General features: G+C 50.3%; 1 protein-coding gene across 3 annotated transcripts; it reads left to right on the top strand.

Moving 5' to 3' along the window:
* Positions 1-132: 132 nt before the first annotated feature.
* Positions 133-25,044, top strand: LOC126946854 (acetylserotonin O-methyltransferase). Of its 3 annotated transcripts, none has more exons than XM_050777569.1 (8): positions 133-201; positions 7,611-7,785; positions 9,462-9,591; positions 13,038-13,106; positions 15,503-15,621; positions 17,076-17,216; positions 23,122-23,244; positions 24,802-25,044. In XM_050777569.1, the coding sequence occupies exons 1-8, from the start codon at positions 133-135 to the stop codon at positions 25,011-25,013; spliced, it is 1,038 nt and encodes a 345-aa protein (XP_050633526.1). In that variant the 3' UTR covers positions 25,014-25,044. The 3 variants fall into 3 exon arrangements, with proteins under 3 accessions (XP_050633526.1, XP_050633525.1, XP_050633527.1); XM_050777568.1 differs by having other exon boundaries at positions 15,503-15,681; positions 17,055-17,216; XM_050777570.1 differs by lacking the exon at positions 17,076-17,216.

The following is a 25,044-nucleotide window of genomic DNA, read 5'->3' as shown; positions in this document are numbered from 1 at the left end:
CTGGGCAGCCAGCAGGGAGATTCAGACAGCAGCCGTGAGCAGGTCCCTCTTTCCCACCTTGCCAGCAGGCTCCGTGCTCCTAGAAGCAAACGCTCCAGAGGCTCCGGACGCCGCGGCTGGATTGGAGACGACATGGGTTCCTCAGGGGACGACGGCTATCGGCTCCTCAATGAGTACACCAACGGCTTCATGGTGTCCCAGGTAGGATACGCTCTGTGGGACAAGCAGGGGAGTAGACTTCCGTTCATCACACTCACGTTCCACTGTGGGGGGTGTCGATCGAGAAAAATGATGAGTCTCCATCGTTTCAGGAGGTTTATTTCCCACCGGGAAAAACGTGCACCTGCAACATAGCCTCAGGAGGTCCTGAGGATGTGTGCCCAAGGTGGTCCGGGGGCAGCTTCGTTTTAGACATTTTAGGCAGACATGAGACGTCAATCAATATATGTGAGTACATTGGGCCGGGCGCGGTGCCTCACGCCTGTCATCTCAGCATTTTGGGAGGCTGAGGCGGGCAGATCACGAGGTCAGGAGTTCGAGACCAGCCTGGCCAATATGGTGAAACCCCGTCTCTACTGAAAATACACAAATTAGCTGGGCTTGGTGGTGCATGACTGTAATCCCAGCTACTCGGGAGGCTGAGGCAGGAGAATGGCGTGAACCCGGGAGGCGGAGGTTGCAGTGAGCCGAGATCGCGCCACTGCACTCCAGCCTGGGCAACAGAGCGAGACTCTGTCTCAAAAAAAAAAAAAAAAGAAAGAAAAAACAGAAACAAGAAAACCACACACACACACACAAAACAAGAATGGTTAATGGTGAATTTTATGAATTTTACTTTAATGCAAACATACAGATAAGTCAGAGATTTATTTTTTTATTTATTCTTTATTATTTTTTTTATTTTGAGACAGAGTCTTGCTCTGTCTCCCAGGCTGGAGTGCAGTGGTGTGATCTCGGCTCACTGCAGCCTCTGCCTCCCGGGTTCCAGCCATTCTCCTGCCTCAGCCTCCCGAGTAGCTGGGATTACAGGCGCCCGCCACCAAGCCCGGCTAATTATTTTATTTTTAATTTTTATTTAATTATTTATTTATTTATTTTTCTGATATGGAGTTTCACTCTTGTTGCCCAGGCTGGAATGCAGTGGTATGATCTCAGCTCACTGCCACCTCCACCTCCCGGGTTCAAGCAGTTCTGCCTCAGCCTCCCGAGTAGCTGGGATTACAGGCACCTGCCACCACGCCCAGCTAATTTTTTCTATTTTTGGTGGAGGGGGGGTTTCACCATGTTGACCAGGCTGGTCTCAAACTCCTGACCTCAGGTGATCCACCCGCCTCGGCCTCCCAAAGTGCTAGGATTACAGGCACGTGCCATCACGTCCAACTAAGTTTTCTATTTTTTTTTGGGTTTTTTTTTTTGAGACTGAGTCTTGCTCTGTCGCCCAGGCTGGAGCCCAGTGGCACAATCTCAGCTCACTGCAACCTCCGCCTCCCGGGTTCACGCCATTCTCCTGCCTCAGCCTCCCGAGGAGCTGGGACTACAGGCGCCCGCCACCTCGCCCGGCTAATTTTTTGTAACTTTTAGTAGAGATGGGGTTTCACCGTGTTAGCCAGGATGGTCTCGATCTCCTGACCTCGTGATCCGCCCGTCTCGGCCTCCCAAAGTGCTGGGATTACAGGCGTGAGCTGCCGCGCCCGGCCTAATTTTTCTATTTTTTAGTAGAGGTGGGGGGGGTTTCACTATGTTGACCAGGCTGGTCTTGAACTCCTGACCTCAAGGGATCTGCCGGCCTCGGCCTCCCAAAGTGCTAGGACGACAGGCGTGAGCCGCTGCGCCCGGCCGGGATACGTTTATTTTTTTTAAAGCTTCCTCCACGAATGGGTGTTCAGTGCGTTGGGTAACGGTATTAAACAGTACAGTGGTCTTGATGAGGTGAGCCCAGATGTTGAACAACTGCAGTTTCCAAAGATCTAAAGAGGCGATTGGAATGAAAGCGTCTGTGGCTGACTTCATGGGCTGAGGGAATGGGCTTCTCTCATGCAATCGCCGTTGTTTTTTTTTCTTGAGTAAAACTGCAGTTTTGACAACACAAAACTCCACTGCTTCGTGACAGCAACACCAAGATGATGGCTGCAGGTGGTGGCGATGAGGATACTGAAACCAGCAGATCTTGGCCGGGCGCGGTGGCTCACGCCTGTCATCCCGGCACTTAGGGAGGCTGAGGCGGGAGGATCACCTGAGGTCAGGAGTTTGAGACCATCCTGGCTAACACGGTGAAACCCCGTCTCTACTAGAAATACAAAAATTAGCCAGGCATGGTGGCAGGTGCCTGTCATCCCAGCTGCTCAGGAGGCTGAGGCAGGAGACTCCCTTGAACCCGGGAGGCGGAGGTTGCAGTGAGCCGAGATCCTGCCACTGCGCTCCAGCCTGGACGACACAGTGAGACTCTGTCTCAAAACAAAAACAGAAAAACCAGCAGCATTGTGCAAGGGGGTCATGTGCTGGTGGTATTTTGAGACGTCCGCAACAGCTCTCATGTGACATGAAAATATCTGTGGGTTCTCTGTCAGCAAGCCACAGGATTTTTTGGTTTTTTGTTATTGTTTTTTTTTTTTCAGAGTTCCACTCTAGTTGCTCGGGCTGGAGTGCGGGGGCACGATCTTGGCTCACCGCAACCTCCGCCTCCCAGGTTTAAGCGATTCTGCTGCCTCAACCTCCCTAGTAGCTGGGATGACAGGCACCTGCCACCACCATGCCCGGATAATTTTGTATTTTTAGTACAGACGGGGATTCTCCAGGTCGGTCAGGCTGGTCTCGAACTCCCAACTCCTCAGTTGATCCACCTCGGCCTCCAAAGTGCTAGGATGACAGGTGTGAGCCACTGCACCCAGTGGCTCCCTCAGGCTCTTGTATCACAGCTGTGGCTTGAAGTACGCTCATGGTTGGCGGGAATAGCCCATCTTAGGAAGAGGTAGTGAAAATCAGAGTGAAATCTCTTCTCGTTTCTTGTTTGTAGAGCCCCTGAATTTTATCCCTAGTCCCCCAAGGGTTGGAAATACCTATTCCCCAGCCACCCATACGTGGAGCAGCCTCCCGGGTCCAAGCCATTCTCCTGCCTCAGCCTCCTGAGTACCTGGGATTACAGGTGCCTGCCACCAAGCCCAGCTAATTTATTTTTTATTTTTATTTACTTTTCTGATATGGAGTTTCACTGTTGTTGCCCAGGCTGGAGTGCCATGGCACAATCTCAGCTCTCTGCAAGCTCTGTCTCCCAGGTTCAAGCAGTTCTCCTGCCTCAGCCTCCCAAGTAGCTGGGATTACAGGCGCCCACCACCACGCCTGGCTCATTTTTTGTATTTTTGGTAGAGACGGGGTTTCACCGTGTTAGCCAGGATGGTCTTGATCTCCTGACCTCAGGTGATCCGCCCACCTTGGCCTCTCAAAGTGCTAGGATGACAGGCACACGCCACCACGTCTGGCTAATTTTTCTATTTTTATTTTTATTTTTTTTTTTATTTTGAGACGGAGTCTCGCTCTGTCCCCCAGGCTGGAGTGTGGTGGCGCGATCTCGGCTCACCGCAAGCTCCGCCTCCCGGGTTCACGCTATTCTCCTGCCTCAGCCTCCCGAGTAGCTGGGACTACAGGCGCCGCCACCGCGATCGGCTAATTTTTTGTATGCCGGCTCATTTTTTGTATTTTTAGTAGAAACGGGGTTTCACCGTGTTAGCCAGGCTGGTCTCCATCTCCTGACCTCGTGATCCGCCCGCCTTGGCCTCTCAAAGTGCTGGGATGACATGCACGCGCCACCACGTCTGGCTAATTTTTCTATTTTTTAGTAGAGGTGGGTTTTTGTTACTGTCCCAGACAACAGTCACCTGCTCCCTTTGCCTCCTTTGACCCAGCCTGCTGGGGCTACTGACTGCTCATTCGAAGCCTGTCGCTGGTTCACAGGGGGTTTGCTGGGTCCGAAATCTTGGAAGAACAATCACTTTAGGGCACATGATACCATGTCATGGGAGCTGTCAGCAGTTGAACAGAACCAGAGTTAAGGCAGAGTTAATACCACCTTAAGAGGATCAAACTTAGTGCACCCTTAACAGAAACAATTAGCTAATGCAACTTTCATAGACCAACAGTGAACACAGACATAAGAAGATAACATTGAGTATCCCCTTGGCCGGGCGCGGTGGCTCACGCGTGTCATCCCAGCACTTTGGGAGGCCGAGGCGGGCGGATCACAAGGTCAGGAGTTCGAGACCAGCCTGGCCAATATGGTGAAACCCCATCTCTACTAAAAATACAAAAATTACCTGGGCATGGTGGCAGGTGCCTGTAGTACCAGCTACTCAGGAGGCTGAGGCAGGAGAATCTCTTGAACCCTGGGAGGCGGAGGTTGCAGTGAGCCGAGATCACACCATAGCACTCCAGCCTGGCAGACAGACCCAGACCCAGTATCCTCAAAAAATAAAAAAAAAGTGGGGCCTACGGGAGGGATAGCATTAGGAGAAATACCTAATGTAAGTGACAGGTTGATGGGTGCAGCAAACCACCATGGCAGGTGTATACCCACAGCAGACCACCATGGCACGTGTATACTCACAGCAGACCACCATGGCAGGTGTATACCTACAGCAAACCACCATGGCACATGTATACCCACAGCAGACCACCATGGCAGGTGTATACCTACAGCAGAGCACCATGGCAGGTGTGTACCCACAGCAGACCACCATGGCACGTGTATACCCACAGCAGACCACCATGGCAGGTGTATACCCACAGCAGACCACCATGGCACGTGTATACCTACAGCAGACCACCATGGCATGTGTATACCTACAGCACACCACCATGGCAGGTGTATACCCACAGCAGACCACCATGGCAGGTGTACACCTACAGCAGACCACCATGGCAGATGTACACCTACAGCAGACCACCATGGCACGTGTATACCCACAGCAGACCACCATGGCAGGTGTGTACCCACAGCAGACCACCATGGCACGTGTATACCTACAGCAGACCACCATGGCAGGTGTATACCTACAGCAGACCACCATGGCACGTGTATACCTACAGCAGACCACCATGGCAGGTGTATACCCACAGCAGACCACCATGGCAGGTGTATATACAGCCCACATGGCATGTGTATACCTCACCATGGCAGGTGTACCCACAGCAGACCACCATGGCACGTGTATACCTACAGCAGACCACCATGGCACGTGTATACCCACAGCAGACCACCATGGCAGGTGTGTACCTACAGCACACCACCATGGCACATGTATACCTACAGCAGACCACCATGGCAGGTGTATACCTACAGCAGACCACCATGGCACGTGTAGCAGACCACCATGGCCCACAGCAGACCACCATGGCACATGTGTACCCACAGCAGATCACCATGGCAGGTGTATACCACAGCAAACCACCATGGCAGGTGTATATTCACAGCAGACCACCATGGCAGGTGTATACCTACAGCAGACCACCATGGCAGGTGTATACCTACAGCAGACCACCATGGCAGGTGTGTACCTACAGCAGACCACCATGGCAGGTGTACACCTACAGCAGACCACCATGGCAGGTGTATACCTACAGCAGACCACCATGGCAGGTGTATACCTACAGCAGAGCACCATGGCAGGTGTATACCTACAGCAGACCACCATGGCAGGTGTATACCTACAGCAGACCACCATGGCAGGTGTATACCTACAGCAGACTGCCATGGCACATGTATACCAGTGTAACAAACCTGCATGTTCTGTACATGTATCCCAGAACTTAAAGTATAATAATAATAATAATAAAACTTTTTGGGAGCAGAAAAAAAAAGATCAAGCTTAGTACACCCTTAACAGAAACAATTAGTTAATGCAACTTTCATAGAACAAGAGTGAACATAGACGTAAGAACATAACATTTAATATACCCTTAAAAGAACAATTAATTCACCCATCCCCAACAGGAATGAATACAACTTTAATGAATAAAACAGAACACAATGCTAGTTTTAAAAGGTTAATACAACATTAAAGAACAAGAATTCATATAGCTTTTTTGTTTTTTTAAAGACCGAGTCTCGCTCTGTCGCCCAGGCTGGAGTGCAGTGGTGCGATCTCAGCTCACTGCAACCTCCGCCTCCTGGGTTCACGCCATTCTCAGCCTTCTGAACAGGTGGGATTACAGGCATGCACCACGCCTGGCTACTTTTTGTATTTTTAGTAGAGACAAGGTTTTCCTGTGTTGGCCAGGCTGGTCTCGAACTCCTGACCTCAAGTGATCTGCCTGCCTCGGCCTCCCAAAGTGCTGGGATGACAGGTGTGAGCCATCGCGCCCGGCCTGATCTAGCTTTAATAGAAAAGGCGCTAATACAAGCTTAGTAGAATAAACTTGATGCAGACTTACTGTAACAAGCAGTCAATGCAATCTTAAGCAAACAGGAATTAATAACAGCTTAACAAAAAAGGTAATACCACCTGAATAGAATACATCTTAATACAAGCTTCATAAGAACAAGAGCTCATAAAACCTTAACAGAATAACCTAACACACCCTTAATAGAGTAATTAATTAATACAAATAAAACAGGAGCTAAGACAACCTTAATATAATTCACAGAATAACAACCATAAAAACTTAACGAAACAAGTTAACACAATCTTAATAGAATTATTATTAATTAATTATTAATTATTATTAATCCAACCTTAATAGAATAATACTTTCTCTACCCTTAACAGAAAAAATTAGTTAATACAAAGTTATTAGAACAAGAGCTGCTGGGCGCAGTGGCTCATGGCTGTCATCCCAGCACTTTGGGAGGCTGAGGCGGGTGGATCACTTGAGGTCAGGAGTTCAAGACCAGCCTGGCCAACATGGAGAAACCCCGTCTCTACTAAAAATGGAAAACTTAGCTGGGTGTGGTGGTGGGCGCCTGTAATCCCATCTACTCAGGACGGGGAGGCAGGAGAATCACTTGAACCCAGGAGGCTGAGGTTATAGTGAGCTGAGATCGCGCCACCGTCCTCCAGCCTGGACGACAGAGCAAGACTGTCTCAAAAAGAGAGAGAGAGGACCATGCGTGGTGGCTCATGCCTGTCATCCCAGCACTTTGGGAGGCTGAGGAGGGCGGGTCACTTGAGGTCAGGAGGTCCAGACCGGCCTGGCTAACATGGTGAAACCCCGTCTTTACTAAAAATATAAAAATTAGCCGGGGATGGTGGGATAGGCCTGTAGTTCCAGCTACTCGGGAGACTGAGGCAGGAGAATCGCTTGAACCCGGGAGGCGGAGGTTACGGTGAGCCGAGATGGTGCCACTGCACTCCAGCCTGGGCGATGTAGTGGGACGTCATCTCAAAATACATACATAAATTAACATAAATAAATAAATAAATAAATAAAAATGCCTGTTTTCCATAGTGGTGCAACCTCATTTGACTGTCTCAAAAAAAGAAAGAAAGAAAGAAATGAATAAAAATGTAAATAAAACAATGTGTTCCTCCCCAGCCTGGCGTCCTATGGGGTGTTTCTGTGGCCATGGGTTCCCAGGGTCAGGCTGAGTGCTGACCTTTTATTTCTGATCCTCCTCCGAGGTTCTCTTCGCCGCTTGCGAGCTGGGGGTGTTCGACCTTCTCGCCGAGGCCCCAGGGCCCCTGGACGTGGCAGCAGTGGCTGCAGGTGTGGAGGCCAGCTCCCACGGGACAGAGCTCCTGCTGGACACCTGCGTGTCCCTGAAGCTGTTGAAAGTGGAGACGAGGGCAGGAAAAGGTGAGGACATTTGTGTTTTGAAGGAGGCATTTTAAGCGGGCCACCCTCTGCAGCCCATGTGTTTTGTACAAAGCCAGACCGTCTCCATCCCGGCTAACACCGCGAAACCCCATTTCTACTAAAAAAATACAAAACATTAGCCGGGCGTGGTGACGGGCGCCTGTCTTCTCAGCTACTGGGGAGGCTGAGGCAGGAGAACGGCGTGAACCCGGGAGGCAGAGGTTGCAGTGAGCCGAGATCGCACCCCTGCACTCCAGCCTGGGTGACAGAGCGAGATTCCGTCTGTATTTGCAGGTTTGGGGGTTCATGTGGTTTGTGTCGTAGCTACCGAGGTCTGCCCTGGGGACGTCAAAGCTGCCAGAGTGCGAGGCCCAGGCTGGGGGATTCCTTGAGCCCAGGAGTTCGAGAGCAGCCTGGGCCACGTCGCAAGACCCCATTTCTAAGAAAGACAGAAAAATTAACTGGGAGAGGTGGTATACACCTGTGGTCCCAGCTATTCGGAAAGCTGAGACAGAAGAATTGCTTGAACCTGAGAGGCAGAGGTTGCGGTGAGCCTGGGTAACTGAGCAAGACTGCATCTCAAAATAATAATAATAATAATAATAATAATAATACAAAAATGAACAGGGAGTCGTGGTACACGCCTGTGGTCCCAGCTACTCAGGAGGCTGAGGCAGGAGGATTGGTCCTGTGTCAAAACAAAACAAAACAAAAAACAAAACCATACACACACACACAAAACAGCCAGAGATGTTATGCGAATGATGGGGTTTCTTTCTTTCTTTTTTTTTTTTTTTGAGACGGAGTTTCACTCTGTCCCCAGGCTGGAGTACAATGGTGAGATCTTGGCTCCCTGTAACCTCCGCCTCCCCGGGTTCAAGCGATTCTCCTGCCTCAGCCTCCTGAGTAACTGGGACTACAGGCGTGAGCCGCGACACCTGGCTAATTTTTGTATTTTTAGTAGAGACGGGGTATCAGCATGTTGGCCAGGCTAGTGTCAAACTCCTGATCTCAGGTGATCCACCTGCCTCGACCTCCCAAAGTGCTGGGATTACAGGAGTGAGCCACCATGCCCGGCCCTCTCGCTCTGTTTTTGAGACAGAGTCTCGCTCTGTTGCCCAGGCTGGACTGCAGCGGTGCAATCTCGGCTCACTGCAACCTCTGCCTCCCGGGTTCAAGCGATTCTCCTGCCTCAGCCTCCCCAGTAGCTGAGATTACAGGCACCCGCCACCTGGCCAGGCTAGTTTTTGTATTTTTAGTAGAGACAGGATTTCGCCCTGTTGGCCAGGCTGGTCTCGAACTCCTGACCTCAGGTGATCCACCTGCCTCGGCCTCCCAAAGTGCTAGGATGACCGGCGTGAACCACCGTGCCCAGCCTCAATATGTTATTTTAGACACTCTGGGAAATGTAATGTGTGTTTTCTCTCGTGGTTCAACTGCATTTGTACTTCCTCCACCCAAAACTCTTGATGGGATTTGTCTAAACCGAACCTGACGGGGGTGCCAGCTGCCCCAGGTCACCTTTGTGCCTTCCACAGAACGCCCCAGCTGTGCGGGTGTTGGCGCTCCCAGGCAGGAATCATGTGGAAATCACCACGTTGGTGAGCTGGGGAGCGTCCGCCAGCAGGGACTCGGAATCTCACTGCTTTCTCCCTGTTCTTTTTTGTGTGTTTCAGCTTTCTATCAAAACACAGAGCTGTCCAGCGCCTACCTGACCAGGGTCAGCCCGACCTCACAATGCAACCTGCTAAAGTACATGGGCAGGACCAGTTACGGGTGCTGGGGCCACCTGGCAGATGCTGTGAGGTGGGGACTGCATCCAGGTGGTACCCCCGGGGGGCTGGTGAAGGGGCATTGGAGGAGGTGAAAGGGAAAGTTTCTTTTTTTTTTTTTGAGACGGAGTCTCGCTCTGTCACCCAGGCTGGAGTGCAGTGGTACAGTCTTGGCTCACTGCAACCTCCGCCTCCTGGGTTCAAGCCATTCTCCTGCCTCAGCCTCCCGAGTAGCTGGGACTACAGACACCTGCCACCACGTCCAGCTAGAGACGGGGTTTCGCCATGTTAGCCAGGATGGTCTCAATCTCCTGACCTCCGGTGATCTGCCCACCTCAGCCTCCCAAAGTGCTGGGATTATAGGCATGAGACACCGCACTCAGCCTTTTTAAAAAAAAAAAAAAAAAAAAAAAATATATATATATATATATATATATATATATATTTATTTATTTATTTTTTGAATGGAGTCTCGCTCTGTCGACCAGTCTGGAGTGCAGTGGCACCATCTCACCTCACCCAGCCTGAAATGGCAGATTTCTTGCAGAACCAAACATATCATTGCTAGAGTTGCTTACCCAGAGCAGACGGTAGAAATCACCTGGTGTGGCCGGGTGCGGTGGCTCACGCCTGTCATCCCAGCACTTTGGGAGGCCGAGGTGGGCAGATCACTTGAGGTCAGGAGTTCGAGACCAGCCTGGCCAACACAGTGAAACTTCCATCTCTACTAAAAATACAAAAAATTAGCCAGGTGTGGTGGCGGGTGCCTATAGTCCCAGCTACTCAGGAGGCTGAGGCGGGAGAATCGCTTGAACCCAGGAGTCGGAGATTGCAGTGAGCCAAGATAGTGCCATAGAATTCCAGCCTGGGCGACAGAGCGAGACTCCATCTCATAAAATAAGATAAGGCCGGGCACGGTGGCTCACACCTGTAATCCCAGCACTTTGGGAGGCCAACGCGGGCAGATCAAGAGGTCAGGAGTTCAAGACCAGCCTGACCAACATGGTGAAACCCCGTCTCTACTAAAAATACAAAAATTAGCTGGGCGCGGTGGCGGGCGCCTGTAGTCCCAGCTACTCGGGAGGCTGAGGCAGGAGAATAGCATGAACCTTGGAGGCAGAGGTTGCAGTGAGCCGAGATCGTGCCGTTGCACTCCAGCCTGGGCGACTGAGATGAGATGAGATGAGATGAGATGAGATGAGATGAGATGATGAGATGAGATGAGATGAGATGAGATGAGATGAGATGATGAGATGAGATGAGATGAGATGAGATGAGATGAGATGATGAGATGAGATGAGATGAGATGAGATGAGATGAGATGAGATGGTGAGATGAGATGAGATGATGAGATGAGATGAGATGGTATGGTGAGGTGAGGTGATGTGAGGTGAGATGATGAGGTGAGATGATGAGATGAGATGATGAGATGAGATGATGAGATGATGAGATGAGGTGAGAAGATGAGATGAGATGAGGTGAGATGGATGATGAGATGAGATGATGAGATGATGAGATGAGATGATGATGATGATGATGATGAGATGAGATGATGAGATGAGTTGAGATGATGAGATGAGATGATGAGATGAGATGATGAGATGAGATGAGATGAGATGAGATGAGATGATGATGATGAGATGATGATGATGAGATGATGAGATGAGATGATGAGATGAGATGATGAGATGAGATGATGAGATGAGATGAGATGATGAGATGAGATGATGAGATGAGATGATGAGATGAGATGAGATGATGAGATGAGATGAGATGATGAGATGAGATGATGAGATGAGATGAGATGATGAGATGAGATGAGATGAGATGAGATGAGATGAGATGATGAGATGAGATGATGAGATGAGATGATGAGATGAGATGATGAGATGAGATGATGAGATGAGATGATGAGATGAGATGATGAGATGAGATGAGATGATGAGATGAGATGATGAGATGACATGAGATCAGATGTGATGAGATATGATGAGATGAGATGATATGAGATGATGAGATGAGATGAGATGATGAGATGAGATGAGATGATGAGATGAGGTGAGATGATGAGATGAGATGAGATGAGATGAGATGAGATGATGAGATGAGATGATGAGATGAGATGAAATGATGAGATGATGAGGCGAGATGAGATGATGAGGCGAGATGAGATGATGAGATGAGATGAGATGAGATGATGAGATGAGATGAGATGAGATGATGAGATGAGAGATGATGAGATGAGATGAGATGAGATGAGATGATGAGATGAGATGAGATGATGAGATGAGATGAGATGATGAGATGAGGTGAGGTGAGGTGAGGTGAGATGAGATGATGAGATGATGAGATGAGATGAGATGATGAGATGAGATGAGATGAGATGAGATGATGAGATGAGGTGAGGTGAGGTGATGATGAGATGAGATGAGATGAGATGAGATGAGATGAGATGAGATGAGATGATGATGATGATGAGATGAGATGAGATGATGAGATGAGATGAGATGATGAGATGAGATGAGATGATGAGATGATGAGGTGAGATGATGAGATGAGATGATGAGATGAGATGAGATGAGATGATGAGATGAGGTGAGATGATGAGATGAGATGAGATGAGATGATGAGATGAGATGATGAGATGAGATGAGATGAGATGATGAGATGAAATGATGAGATGAGATGAGATGATGAGATGAGATGAGATGATGAGATGAGATGATGAGATGAGATGAAATGATGAGATGAGATGAGATGATGAGGTGAGATGAGATGATGAGATGAGATGAGATGAGATGATGAGATGAGATGAGATGAGATGATGAGATGAGATGAGATGAGATGAGATGATGAGATGAGATGAGATGAGATGATGAGATGAGATGAGATGAGATGATGATGATGAGATGAGATGAGATGATGAGATGAGATGATGAGATGATGAGATGAGATGAGATGATGAGATGATGAGGATGAGATGATGAGATGAGATGATGAGATGAGATGAGATGAGATGATGATGAGATGAGATGATGAGATGAGATGAGATGATGAGATGAGATGATGAGATGAGATGAGATGAGATGATGAGATGAGATGAGATGATGAGATGAGATGAGATGATGAGATGATGATGAGGTGAGATGATGAGATGAGATGATGAGATGAGATGAGATGAGATGATGAGATGAGATGAGATGAGATGATGAGATGAGATGAGATGATGAGATGAGATGAGATGATGAGATAAGATGATGAGGTGAGATGAGATGATGAGATGAGATGAGATGATGAGATGAGATGATGAGATGAGATGAGATGATGAGATGAGATGATGAGATGAGATGATGAGATGAGATGAGATGATGAGATGAGATGATGAGGTGAGATGAGATGATGAGATAAGATGATGAGGTGAGATGAGATGATGAGATGACATGAGGTAGTTAAACAGCAGCCTTCCCTCTCTTTTCTTAGAGAAGGAAAGAACCAGTACCTGCAGACATTTGGCGTTCCCGCTGAAGACCTTTTTACAGCCATCTACAGGTAACACCCATCACTTTGAAACCAACAACTCAGATAAGATTGTGTTTATTTCTAAAGGACTTAGGAGACCCAATCAATGTACTCAAACGGGATAACCCAGGAGGAAGTCACCATTTAATTTAAAATAACACCCCCCACCCCCACTACCATCCCAGATTCTGATGTTCGAATGGATCCAGTTGTTGAGTGGGTGCAACTTGACCCTTCCTTCCAAAGGACTACTCACAAACTCAGTGTTTATGTAGAACATGGAGGCACCGGCCAGGCGCGGTGGCTCACGTCTGTCATCCCAGCACTTTGGGAGGCCGAGGTGGGCGGATCACCTGAGGTCAGGAGTTCGAGACCAGCCTGGCCAACACGGTGAAACCTTGTCTCTACTAAAAATACAAAAGTTAACCGGGTGTGGTGGTGTGCACCTGTAATCCCAGCTACTCGGGAGGCTGAGGCAGGAGAACCGCTTGAACCTGGGAGGTGGAGGTTGCAGTGAGCTGAGATCACGCCATTGCACTCCAGCCTGGGCAACAAGAGTGAAACTCCATCTCAAAAAGAAAGAAAGAAAGAAAATAGAGGCCCAGTTTTTGATTTGGTCAGAGGTGAAGGTGAGGCCAGGGGAGACCCCAGTTCTTCACTTTGCTTTGTGGACGTGGACACAGCTTTGGCCTTTGCCTGAAGCTCTTACCTGGAATTCCAAGGTGGAGGTGGATTGATGGGCCGGTCCAGTGTTCCAGCTGAGGCATGGAGTAGAGAAGCGTATGAAGGACAAGGGGATGCCTGAGGGGTTTGCCTGCCCCCCAGCCTCTCCCCTCCTCCCCTCCTCTCCCCTCTATTCCCCTCCCCTCTCCTCTCCTTCCATCCTGTTCCCTCTCTTCCTCTTCTGTCCTCCTCTCTTTCTCTCCTTTTCCTTCTCTCCTCTCTTTTTCTCTCCACCTCCCCCCTCCTCTCTCCCATCTTCCCTCTCTTGTCTCCTCTCCCTTCTCTCTTCTTCACTCTCTTCTTTCCTCTCCTCTCCTTTTCCCTCCCATCCCCTTTCATCCTCTTTCTCTTCTTTTCCTCTTCCTTTCTCCTCTCTTTCCTCCTTTCTTTCTCTTCCCTTCTCTCCTCTCTTTTCATTTCTACCTCTCCCGTCGCCTCCCTTCGCCTGCCTCTCTCCTTCTCCTCTCCCATCTTCTCCTTTCTCTCGTCTTCCGTTTTCATGCCCCATATTTCCCCTCCTTTTTTCCTCCTCTCTTCTCCTTTCAGTCTTTCTTTCTCTTTCTTTCTTTCTTTCTTTCTTTCTTTTCCTTGTTTCTTTTTTTTCCTTCCTACCTTCTTTCCTTTCTCCCTTCCTCCCTCCCTGTCTCCTTCCTTCCTCCCTTCCCTCCCTCCCACCCTCTCTACTTCCCTCCCTCACTTCCTTCCTTCCCCCCTTCCCTTAGTCCTTCCTTCCTTCCCTCCCACCCACCCTCTCTCCTTTCCTCCCTCCCTCACCCATTTCTTTCTTTTCCTTCCTTCCTTCCTTCCTTCCCTCCTTCCTTCCTCATTTCCTTTCTTTTTTCTTTTCTTTCTTTCTCTCTCTTTCTTTCTTTCTCTCCTTTCCTTTCTTCTTTCCTTTTTTCTTTTTCTCCTTCTTCCTTCCTTTCTTCATATATATGTGAATATATGTATACATGTGTACGTATATGTGTATATATGTATCTGTTTAGTGGGCACAAGTCCCCGTCTCTTCCATGCTTACGTGTTGCGGTGTGGAACCTGGGCTTTTAGTGTGGTCATCACGTGAATAGTGACTCCGGTACCTAAGAGGCAGTTTTGCAGCCCTCATTACTCTGAGGCAAACCCCCGCAGCAGGCTCTTTAAAGAGGACAGGAGGAGAGAGGGAGCTTGCAACACATGAGCTCTGTCCGCCTCCGTGTCCAGCTGTCCTTGGCTCCATCTCACCTCCCTCCCTTACTAGTTCCTGCCTTTTCTCTAGCCTCTTCCCCCACCACCTGAATTCCCACCTTCTGGGGCCCCTGCCCCAGGATATGTGGACCCCCCCCCCTTCCTGGATTTGTCCTCTGGAGCTGAGCTCTGTGGGTGGGGGGACATATTATCGACTTTCCCCTTAGAAAACATCTAAACTCCTCTTCGGATAGAAATCCCTTCCCATCGAGCGGGGAAATCCCTTCCCATCCAGAGAACAATGATGCGTTCTGACTCGACCCCGGGTTTCCCAGAGCTGCGTACCCTTTGGTGGCCGACCTCTTTGTCTTTGGTTCCCCCATCCCAAATGACTCCGTGTTCCATTTCACACATACGAAGCCCTCAGGTGCACCTGTGGGGTACAGCTCTGTTCTCAGCAGGGGGTTATGTACGCCCTTGCTCTGGACGCTTGCCCGGATCTTCACCGTCTTCACGAGCGTGGCTTTGCACGCCAGGTCTGAGGGTGAGCGGCTGCAGTTCATGCAAGCTCTGCAGGAGGTCTGGAGCGTCAACGGGAGAAGCGTGCTCACCGCCTTTGACCTTTCGGGGTTCCCACTTATGTGCGACCTTGGTGGTAGGTACCCCCCCAACCCCCAATACCTCACAGCCGTGTCTCCTGTTCTCTGTAGGGAGCGTGTTAGCAATGTCTTTTTTTTTTTTTTGAGATGGAGTCTCACTCTGTCACCCAGGCTGGAGTGCAGTGGGACGATCTCAGCTCACTGCAACCTCCGCTTCCCAGGTTCAAGCAATTCTCCCACCTCAGCCTCCAGAGTAGCTGGGACTACAGGTGCAAGCTCCCCCACCCGGCTAATTTTTTGTATTTTTAGTAGAGACAGGGTTTCACCATGTTGGTCTCGATCTCTTGACCTCATGAGCTGTGCCCGCCTCGGCCTCCCAAAGTGCTGGGATGACAGGTGTGAGCCGCCGCGCCCGGCCTAACAATGGCTTTTATTTTCTGCATTCTGATGCTTTGACATGTAGGGGATTTCTGGTCTTGGAGGAATCATTCCTCCCGGCACTGGGCACTTCCTAGAGTCAGCAAACATCTCCGCCGCAAGCACGCTTTTCTTTTATTTCTATTTTATCTTTTTTTAAGATGTAATCTTGCTCTATTGCCCAGGCTGGAGTACAGTGGTACGATCTCGGTTCGTTGCAACCTCCGCCTCCCAGGTCAAGCAATTCTCCTGCCCCAGCTTCCCAAGTAGCTGGGATTACAGGTGCCCGCCACTATGCCAGGCTAATTTTTGGATTTTTTAAATAAAGACGGGGTTTTGCCATGTTGGCCAGGCTAGTCTGTATCTCTTGACCTCGTGATCCACCTGCCTTGGCCTCCGAAAATGCTGGGATGACAGGTGTGAGCAACAATGCCTGGCCCCTATATTTTATCTTTTTTTTAGATGTAATCTTGCTCTATTGCCCAGGCTGGAGTACAGTGGTGCGATCTCAGCTCACTGCAAACCTCCGCCTCCCAGGTCAAGCAATTCTCCCGCCCCAGCCTCCCAAGTAGCTGGGATTACAGGTGCACGCCACTATGCCAGGCTAATTTTTGGATTTTTAAATAGAGACGGGGTTTTGCCATGTTGGCCAGGCTGCTCTGTATCTCTTGACCTCGTGATTGACCTGCCTCGGCCTCCCAAACTGCTGGGATGACAGGCGTGAGCCACCGTGCCCAGCCCCTATATTTTATTTTATTTTTTAGATGTAATCTTGCTCTATCGCCCAGGCTGGAGTGCAGTGGTGTGATCTCAGCTCACTGCAACCTCCGCCTCCCGGGTTCAAGCGATTCTCCTGCCTCAGCCTCCCGAGTAGCTGGGATCACAGGCGTCCGCCACCACGGCAGGCTAATTTTTGTATTTTTTTGATGGACACGGAGTTTTGCCACGTTGGCCAGGCTGGTGTCGAAGACCAGACACGGTGGAAGGACCCAAGTTCCTGGTTTGAACCCTTCATGGGTCCACGGTGCGTGGAGGGCGAGTGACGTCTTCCCGGTTCATCTCTGGGGGCCAGACACGTTTTGTCCTCTTCCAGGTGGCCCTGGAGCTCTGGCAAAGGAATGCCTGTCTCTGTATCCTGGATGTAAGGTGACCGTTTTCGACGTCCCAGAAGTGGTGCGGACGGCAAAGCAGCACTTCTCATTCCCGGAGGAGGAAGACATTCACCTCCAGGAAGGTGTGTTGGTGTCTGTCAGGGAAGCAGAGACGTGTCTCATGGTTTCTCCGAGCACGGGGTGTGGCTGGACGCTTCTGGGAGATGATGAAGACGTCATGCGATTTTTTTTTTTTTTTTTTTTTTTTTTGAGACAGAGTCTCGCTCTGTCGCCCAGGCTGGAGTGCAGTGGCCGGATCTCAGCTCACTGCAAGCTCCGCCTCCCGGGTTCACGCCATTCTCCTGCCTCAGCCTCCCGAGTAGCTGGGACTACAGGTGCCCGCCACCTCGCCCGGCTAGTTTTTTGTATTTTTAGTAGAGACGGGGTTTCACCGTGTTAGCCAGGATGGTCTCGATCTCCTGACCTCGTGATCCGCCCGTCTCGGCCTCCCAAAGTGCTGGGATGACAGGTGTGAGCCACCGCGCCTGGCCTGTTGTGGTTTTCTTCTTGCTCCCAACAACACCCTCAACTCCACACTGTCTGTTACTCATGATGGATGGAAAGCTGTGTGTAGGTATACAGCTTTCTTACAATTATTATTATCATTATTATTATTTGATACAGAGTCTTGCTCTGTCCCCCAGGCTGGAGTGCAGTGGTGCAATGTCAGCTCACTGCAACCTCCACCTCCCGGGTTCACGCGATTCTCCTGCCTCAGCCTCCCGAGTAGCTGGGATGACAGGCGCCCGCCACCTCGCCCGGCTAATTTTTGAACTTTTAGTAGAGACAGGGTTTCCCCATGTTGGCCAGGCTGGTCTCGAACTCCCGACCTCAGGTGATCTGCCCACCTCGGCCTCCTGAACTGCTGGGATTACAGGCTGGAGTTCAGTGGTGCAATCTCGGCTCACTGCAACCTCCACCTCCCGGCTTCAAGTGATTTTCCTGCCTCGGCCTCCCAAGTAGCTGGGATTACAGGTGCCCCCCACCACGCCCGGCTAGTTTTGTATTTTTAGTACAAACGGGGCTTCACCATGTTGGCCAGGCTGGTCTTGAACTCCCAGCCTCAGGTGATCCACCCACCTCGGCCTCCCAAAGTGCTGGGATGACAGGTGTGAGCCACCGTGCCCAACCAGGTGAGTTTTTTAGTGGTGAATTCTGAGATTTTGTTACACCCATCCCCCGAGCCATGTGCACTGTACTCAATATGTACTGTTTTTTAAAAATTATTTTATTTTATTTATTTATTTTTGAGACAAAGTTTGCATCTGTCGCCCAAGCTGGAGTATAGTGGCACCATCTCGGCTCTCTGCACCCACCACCTCCCCAGTTCAAGCAATTCTCCTGCCTCAGCCTCCTGAGTAGCTGGGATGACGGTGCCTGCTACCACACACCTGACTAAATTTTGTACTTTTTAGTACAGGTGGGATTTCATCATGTTGGACAGGCCGGTCTCAAACTCCTGACCTCGGCCGATCTGCCCGCCTCAGCCTCCCAAAGTGCTGGGATGACAGGCGTGAACCATCGTGCCCGACTTTTCTTTTTCTTTTTCTTTTCTTTTTTTTTTTTTTTTTTTTTTTTTTTGAGAGTCTTTTATCCCTCACCCACCTCCCACATTTCACCCTGAGTCCCCAAAATTCTTTGTCTCATTTGTATGTCTTTGCATCTTCGTATCTTAGCTCCCACTTGTAAGTGAAAACATCCAATATTTTTTTTTCATTCCTGAGTTCCTTCATGTAAAACGGTGGCCTCCAGCTCCATCCAAGTTGCTGCGAAGGCATTATTTCTTTCCGTTTTATGACTGAGTTGTATTCCATGGAGAAAACATCAAATCGAACTAGCTTGGTCACGAGAGGCTGAGATGAGACCTGAAGGATGAGAAGAACCTGGTTTATGTGAAAGAAACAGCACGCTGGCCGGGCGCGGTGGCTCACGCCTGTAATCCCAGCACTTTGGGAGGCCGAGGCGGGCGGATCACAAGGTCAAGAGATCGAGACCATCCTGGCTGACACAGTGAAACCCCGTCTCTACTAAAAATACAAAAAATTAGCTGGGGAGGGTGGTGTGCACCCGTAGTCCCAGCTACTTGAGGCTGAGGTAGGAGAATCACTTGAACTGGGAGGTGGAGGTTGCAGTGAGCCAAGATCCAGGACATCTTAAAAAAATAAAGCCTTGTTTTAGGAGCAATCAGCGTATGCCAAGGTCCTGAGTTGGATGAAGAAGGCTTTAAGATTTCCTATTACAGCGTCCATTGTCCTGTTTTCATGCTACTTTCTCAGATTGTTAAGGTCCAGGCCCACTGTGGTGGCTCACGCCTGTCATCCCAGCACTTTGGGAGGCCGAGGCGGGTGGATCACGAGGTCAGGAGATCGAGACCATCCTGGCTAAGACGGAGAAACCCCGTCTCTGCTAAAAATTAAAAAAGAAAATTAGCCGGGCGAGGTGGCAGGCACCTGTAGTCCCAGCTACTGTGGAGGCTGAGGCAGGAGAATGGCGTGAACCTGGGAGGCGGAGCTTGCAGTGAGCCCAGATGGTGCCACCGCACTCCAGCCTGGGCGACAGTGTGAGACTCTGTCTCAAAAAAAAAAAAAAAAAAAAAGAGGTAAGGCCCAGGGCAGTGACCCCTGCTTGTCATCCAAGCACTTTAGGAGGCCGAGGTGGGTGGCTCACTTGAGCTCAGAAGTTTACCATCAGCCTGGGTAACATGGTGAGACCCTGTCTCTACAAAAAAAAAAAAAAATTAGCCAGGTGTAGCCATGCACAGCTGTGGCCCCAGCTGTTCCGGAGGTCGAAATGGGAGGATCGCCTGAGCGTGGCAGGTGCAGGCTGCAGTGAGCCATAATCGTGCCACTGCACTCCAGCCTGGGCGACAGAGCGAGACCTTATCTCAAAAATAAAAAAATAAAAAAAATGAAAGAGTTTGTAGCAACACTTGTTGGTTGGATAGGACCTGAGAGAAAATGATTTTTTTGTTCATGGTTTTGCAACCTGAACAACTGTTAGGATACCTTATGGTTTAATGGGAAGCACCCAGGGTTGGAATCTGGAAGCTGCACGTGAGTTCCATTTACCATGAGACCCCAGGCAAACTGCCTGCTTTCTGTGACACATAGTCACATCGTTTCTCCTTCCTTCCTTCCTTCCTTCCTTCCTTCCTTCCTTCCTTCCTTCCTTCCTTCCTTCCTTCCTTTCCTTTCCTTTCTTTCCTTTCTTTCTCTTCTTTCTTTCTTTCTTTCTCTCTGTCTCTTTCCTTCCTTCCTTCCCTCCCTCCCTCCTTCCTTCCCTCCCTCCCTCCTTCTTTTTCTCTTTTCTTTTTTCTTTTCTTTTCTCTCCCTTCCCTTCCCTTTCCTTCCCTTCCCTTCCCTCCCCTCCCCCCCCCTCCCCCCCCCCCCCCCCCCCCCCCCCCCCCCTCCTCCCCCCCCCCCTCTTTTTTCTTGACTGAGTTTCGCTCTTGTCGCCCAGGCTGGAGTGCAGTGGCGGGATTTTGGCTCACTGCAAACTCCACCTCCCAGATTCAAGAGATTCTCCTGCCTCAGCCTCCCGAGTAGCTGGGACTACAGCGGCCCGCCACGAGGCCCGGCTAATATTTTTTTGTATTTTTAGTAGAGACGGGGTTTCACCGTGTTAGCCAGGATGATCTCGATCTCCTGACCTTGTGATCTGCCCACCTCAGGCTCCCAAAGTGCTGGGATTATAGGTGTGAGCCACCGTGTCCGGCCTTTTTTTTTAAAAAAAAAATTATTTATTTATTTATTTTTTGAAGTGGAGTCTCGCTCTGTCGACCAGTCTGGAGTGCAGTGGCACTGTCTCAGCTCACTGCAACCTCTGCCTCCCGGTTCAAGCAGTTCTCTGCCTCAGCCTCCTAAGTCGCTGAGATTATAGGCACCCACCACCACGCCCAGCTAATTTTTGTATTTTTAGTAGATAGGGTTTCACCGTATTAGCCAGGATGGTCTCGATCTCCTGACCTTGTGATCCGCCTGCCTCGGCCTCCCAAAGTTCTGGGATGACAGGCGTGAGCCACCGCACCTGGCCTGAGTTAACTCTTTCCCGCACAGAGCTCACCAAGATCTCTCCCAAGTTTGGCACCTTATGACTTTGCAGGAAACGTATGACGAGACTTGAGTGTTTGACATCACACACGTAAAAGATAAAGGGTGACTCTTTGGTGTTTACTCCAAATCTGGGAATGGGTCTTGACTGGAGGTTCGGTTCAACTCATCAGATAGCAGGTGCTGACCGAATTCCCAGGGCCTTTTGAGTCATAATAGCAGGTGTACTTTTGCAGGAGACATCAGAAAGAAAGAAATCACAACACGGGCCAGGCATGGTGGCTCACACCTGTAATCCCAGCACTTTGGGAGACTGAGGCGGGCGGATCACCTGAAGTTGGGAGTTAGAGACCAGCCTCAGCAACGTGGAGAAATCCTGTCTCGACTAAAAATACAAAAATTAGCCCGGTGTGGTGGTGCATGTCTGTAATCCCAGCTACTTGGGAGGTTGAGGCAAGAGAATCGCTTGAACCCAGGAGGTGGAGGTGGTGGTGAGCTGAGATCGGGCCATTGCACTCCAGCCTGGGCGACAAGAGCAAAACTCCATCTCAAACAAAACAACAAAACAAAAAAGAAATCGTAACATGATTTTTTAAAGGAGAAGGAGAGAGGTCCACCCATCCTGATGGTCCATGAGGACGTGAGCACAGCCTCTGTGTGTGAAGGAGACAGTGTCCCAGCTCTCCTGTGAGGTCCACCCATGCTTATGGTCCATGAGGATGTGGACACAGCCTCTGTGTGTGTGAAGGGGACAGTGTCCCAGTTCTCCTGTGAGGTCCACTCATCCTGATGGTCCATGAGGACGTGGACACAGCCTCTGTGTGTGTGTTGGAGACAGTGTCCCAGTTCTCCTGTGAGGTCCACCCATCCTGATGGTTCATGAGGATGTGGGCACAGCCTCTGTGTGTGTGTTGGGGACAGTGTCCCAGCTCTCCTGTGAGGTCCACCCATCCTGATGGTCCATGAGGACGTGAGCACAGCCTCTGTGTGTGTGAAGGGGACAGTGTCCCAGTTCTCCTGTGAGGTCCACTCATCCTGATGGTCCATGAGGACGTGAGCACAGCCTCTGTGTGTGAAGGAGACAGTGTCCCAGTTCTCCTGTGAGGTCCACCCATCCTGATGGTTCATGAGGATGTGGGCACAGCCTCTGTGTGTGTGTTGGGGACAGTGTCCCAGTTCTCCTGTGAGGTCCACCCATCCTGATGGTCCATGAGGACGTGAGCACAGCCTCTGTGTGTGTGTTGGGGACAGTGTCCCAGTTCTCCTGTGAGGTCCACCCATCCTGATGGTCCATGAGGATGTGGGCACAGCCTCTGTGTGTGAAGGAGACAGTGTCCCAGCTCTCCTGTGAGGTCCACCCATCCTGATGGTCCATGAGGACGTGAGCACAGCCTCTGTGTGTGAAGGAGACAGTGTCCCAGTTCTCCTGTGAGGTCCACCCATCCTGATGGTCCATGAGGACGTGAGCACAGCCTCTGTGTGTGTGTTGGGGACAGTGTCCCAGCTCTCCTGTGAGGTCCACGTATCCTGATGGTCCATGAGGACGTGAGCACAGCCTCTGTGTGTGAAGGGGACAGTGTCCCAGTTCTCCTGTGAGGTCCACCCATCCTGATGGTCCATGAGGACGTGAGCACAGCCTCTGTGTGTGAAGGGGACAGTGTCCCAGCTCTCCTGTGAGGTCCACCCATCCTGATGGTTCATGAGGACGTGAGCACAGCCTCTGTGTGTGTGTGTTGGAGACACATATCATTCAGTATTTTCTTATCTTTCTCCTGAGCCTTTTTGTTTTTCAAGGCTAGATCTGCAGGTCACTAGCCTGGAAGACCTGGGAAAGGTATGACCCATCCCGGTGACCTTTTGTACCTGAAATAGGTTTAGTCAAATGGGATTGGATGGCAGGCTGACCTCAGGGTGCCTGTCCTATTGCCCTGTGTTCCAGGGGATTTCTTTAAAGACCCTCTTCCGGAAGCAGATCTGTACATCCTGGCCAGGATCCTCCATGACTGGGCAGATGGAAAATGTTCACACCTGCTGGAGAGGGTCTACCATACTTGCAAGCCAGGTAAGCTGTAGGGTTTGCATATCAGCTGTGCTTGTGACTCGGGGCAGAACTACACGAGTCACATTGAGAAGGCAGGCACTGAAATCATCCCACAGGTAAGTGTAGACATCCTGCCAAAAGGCTTTCCTTTTAGATAACTACGTACAAGAAATAGAGTCCTAATTTCTCTTCTATTGATAAAACCACATAAAGATGGAAAAAGTGAAAGGTCCTCTGAAACTTCAGTGGCCTCACTTTGGTGAAACTGTTTCAGAATTAGGCTAGTATTTGTGTGTGTCATGAGGACAGTGCCTCACTGACTTCTGAGGTCCACCTATCCTGATGGTCCATGAAGATGTGGGCACAGCCTCTGTGTGTGTGAAGGGGACAGTGTCCCAGTTCTCCTGTGAGGTCCACCCATCCTGATGGTCCATGAGGACGTGGACACAGCCTTTGTGTGTGTGTGTGAAGGAGACAGTGTCCCAGCTCTCCTGTGAGGTCCACCCATCCTGATGGTCCATGAGGATGTGGACACAGCCTCTGTGTGTGTGTGTGAAGGAGACAGTGTCCCAGTTCTCCTGTGAGCTCCAATCATCCTGATGGTTCATGAGGATGTGGGCACAGCCTGTGTGTGTGAGATGGGGACAGTGTTCCAGCTCTCCTGTGAGGTCCACTCATCCTGATGGTTCACGAGGACGTGGGCACAGCCTCTGTGTGTGAGATGGGGACAGTGTCCCAGTTCTCCTGTGAGGTCCACTCATCCTGATGGTTCATGAGGATGTGGACACAGCCTCTGTGTGTGTGTTGGGGACAGTGTCCCAGTTCTCCTGTGAGGTCCACTCATCCTGATGGTTCATGAGGACATGGGCACAGCCTGTGTGTGTGAGATGGGGACAGTGTTCCAGCTCTCCTGTGAGGTCCACTCATCCTGATGGTTCACGAGGACGTGGGTACAGCCTCTGTGTGTGAAGGGGACAGTGTCCCAGCTCTCCTGTGAGGTCCACTCATCCTGATGGTTCACGAGGACGTGGGCACAGCCTCTGTGTGTGAGATGGGGACAGTGTCCCAGTTCTCCTGTGAGGTCCACTCATCCTGATGGTTCATGAGGACGTGGGTACAGCCTCTGTGTGTGAGATGGGGACAGTGTCCCAGTTCTCCTGTGAGGTCCACTCATCCTGATGTTCATGAGGACGTGGGTACAGCCTCTGTGTCTGTGTTGGAGACAGTGTCCCAGTTCTCCTGTGAGGTCCACCCATCTGGTGGTTCATGAGGATGTGGGTACAGCCTCTGAGTGTGTGATGGCACAGTGTCCCAGTTCTCCTGTGAGGTCCACCCATCTGGTGGTTCATGAGGATGTGGGTACAGCCTCTGTGTGTGTGTGAAGGGGACAGTGTCCCTGCTGTCTGTTCTGTGAGGTCCGTCTATTCTGTGATATTCCATAAAGACGTGGGTACAGCCTCTGAGTGTGTGATGGAGACAGTGCCCTGACTGTCCTCTGAAGTCTGGTTGTCCTTATGGTTCACTGGGACTTTGGCACAGTCTGTGTGTGTGATGTGGACTGTGCCCCTCCCTTTCTAGGTGGTGGCATTCTGGTAATTGAAAGCCTCCTGGATGAAGACAGGCGGGGCCCTCTGCTCACGCAGCTCTACTCTCTGAACATGCTTGTGCAGACAGAAGGGCAGGAGAGGACCCCCACCCACTACCACATGCTCCTCTCCTCTGCTGGCTTCAGAGACTTCCAGTTTAAGAAAACAGGAGCCATTTATGATGCCATTTTAGTCAGGAAATAACTTTTTCTTGTGATCTGGAACTACTGTCAAA

This window comes from Macaca thibetana, chromosome X, assembly GCF_024542745.1.
Source record: "Macaca thibetana thibetana isolate TM-01 chromosome X, ASM2454274v1, whole genome shotgun sequence".
NCBI classification, from domain to species: domain Eukaryota; kingdom Metazoa; phylum Chordata; class Mammalia; order Primates; family Cercopithecidae; genus Macaca; species Macaca thibetana.
The sequence above is the reverse complement of the archived record's forward strand: the minus strand, read 5'-3'. Positions and strand labels throughout refer to the sequence as shown.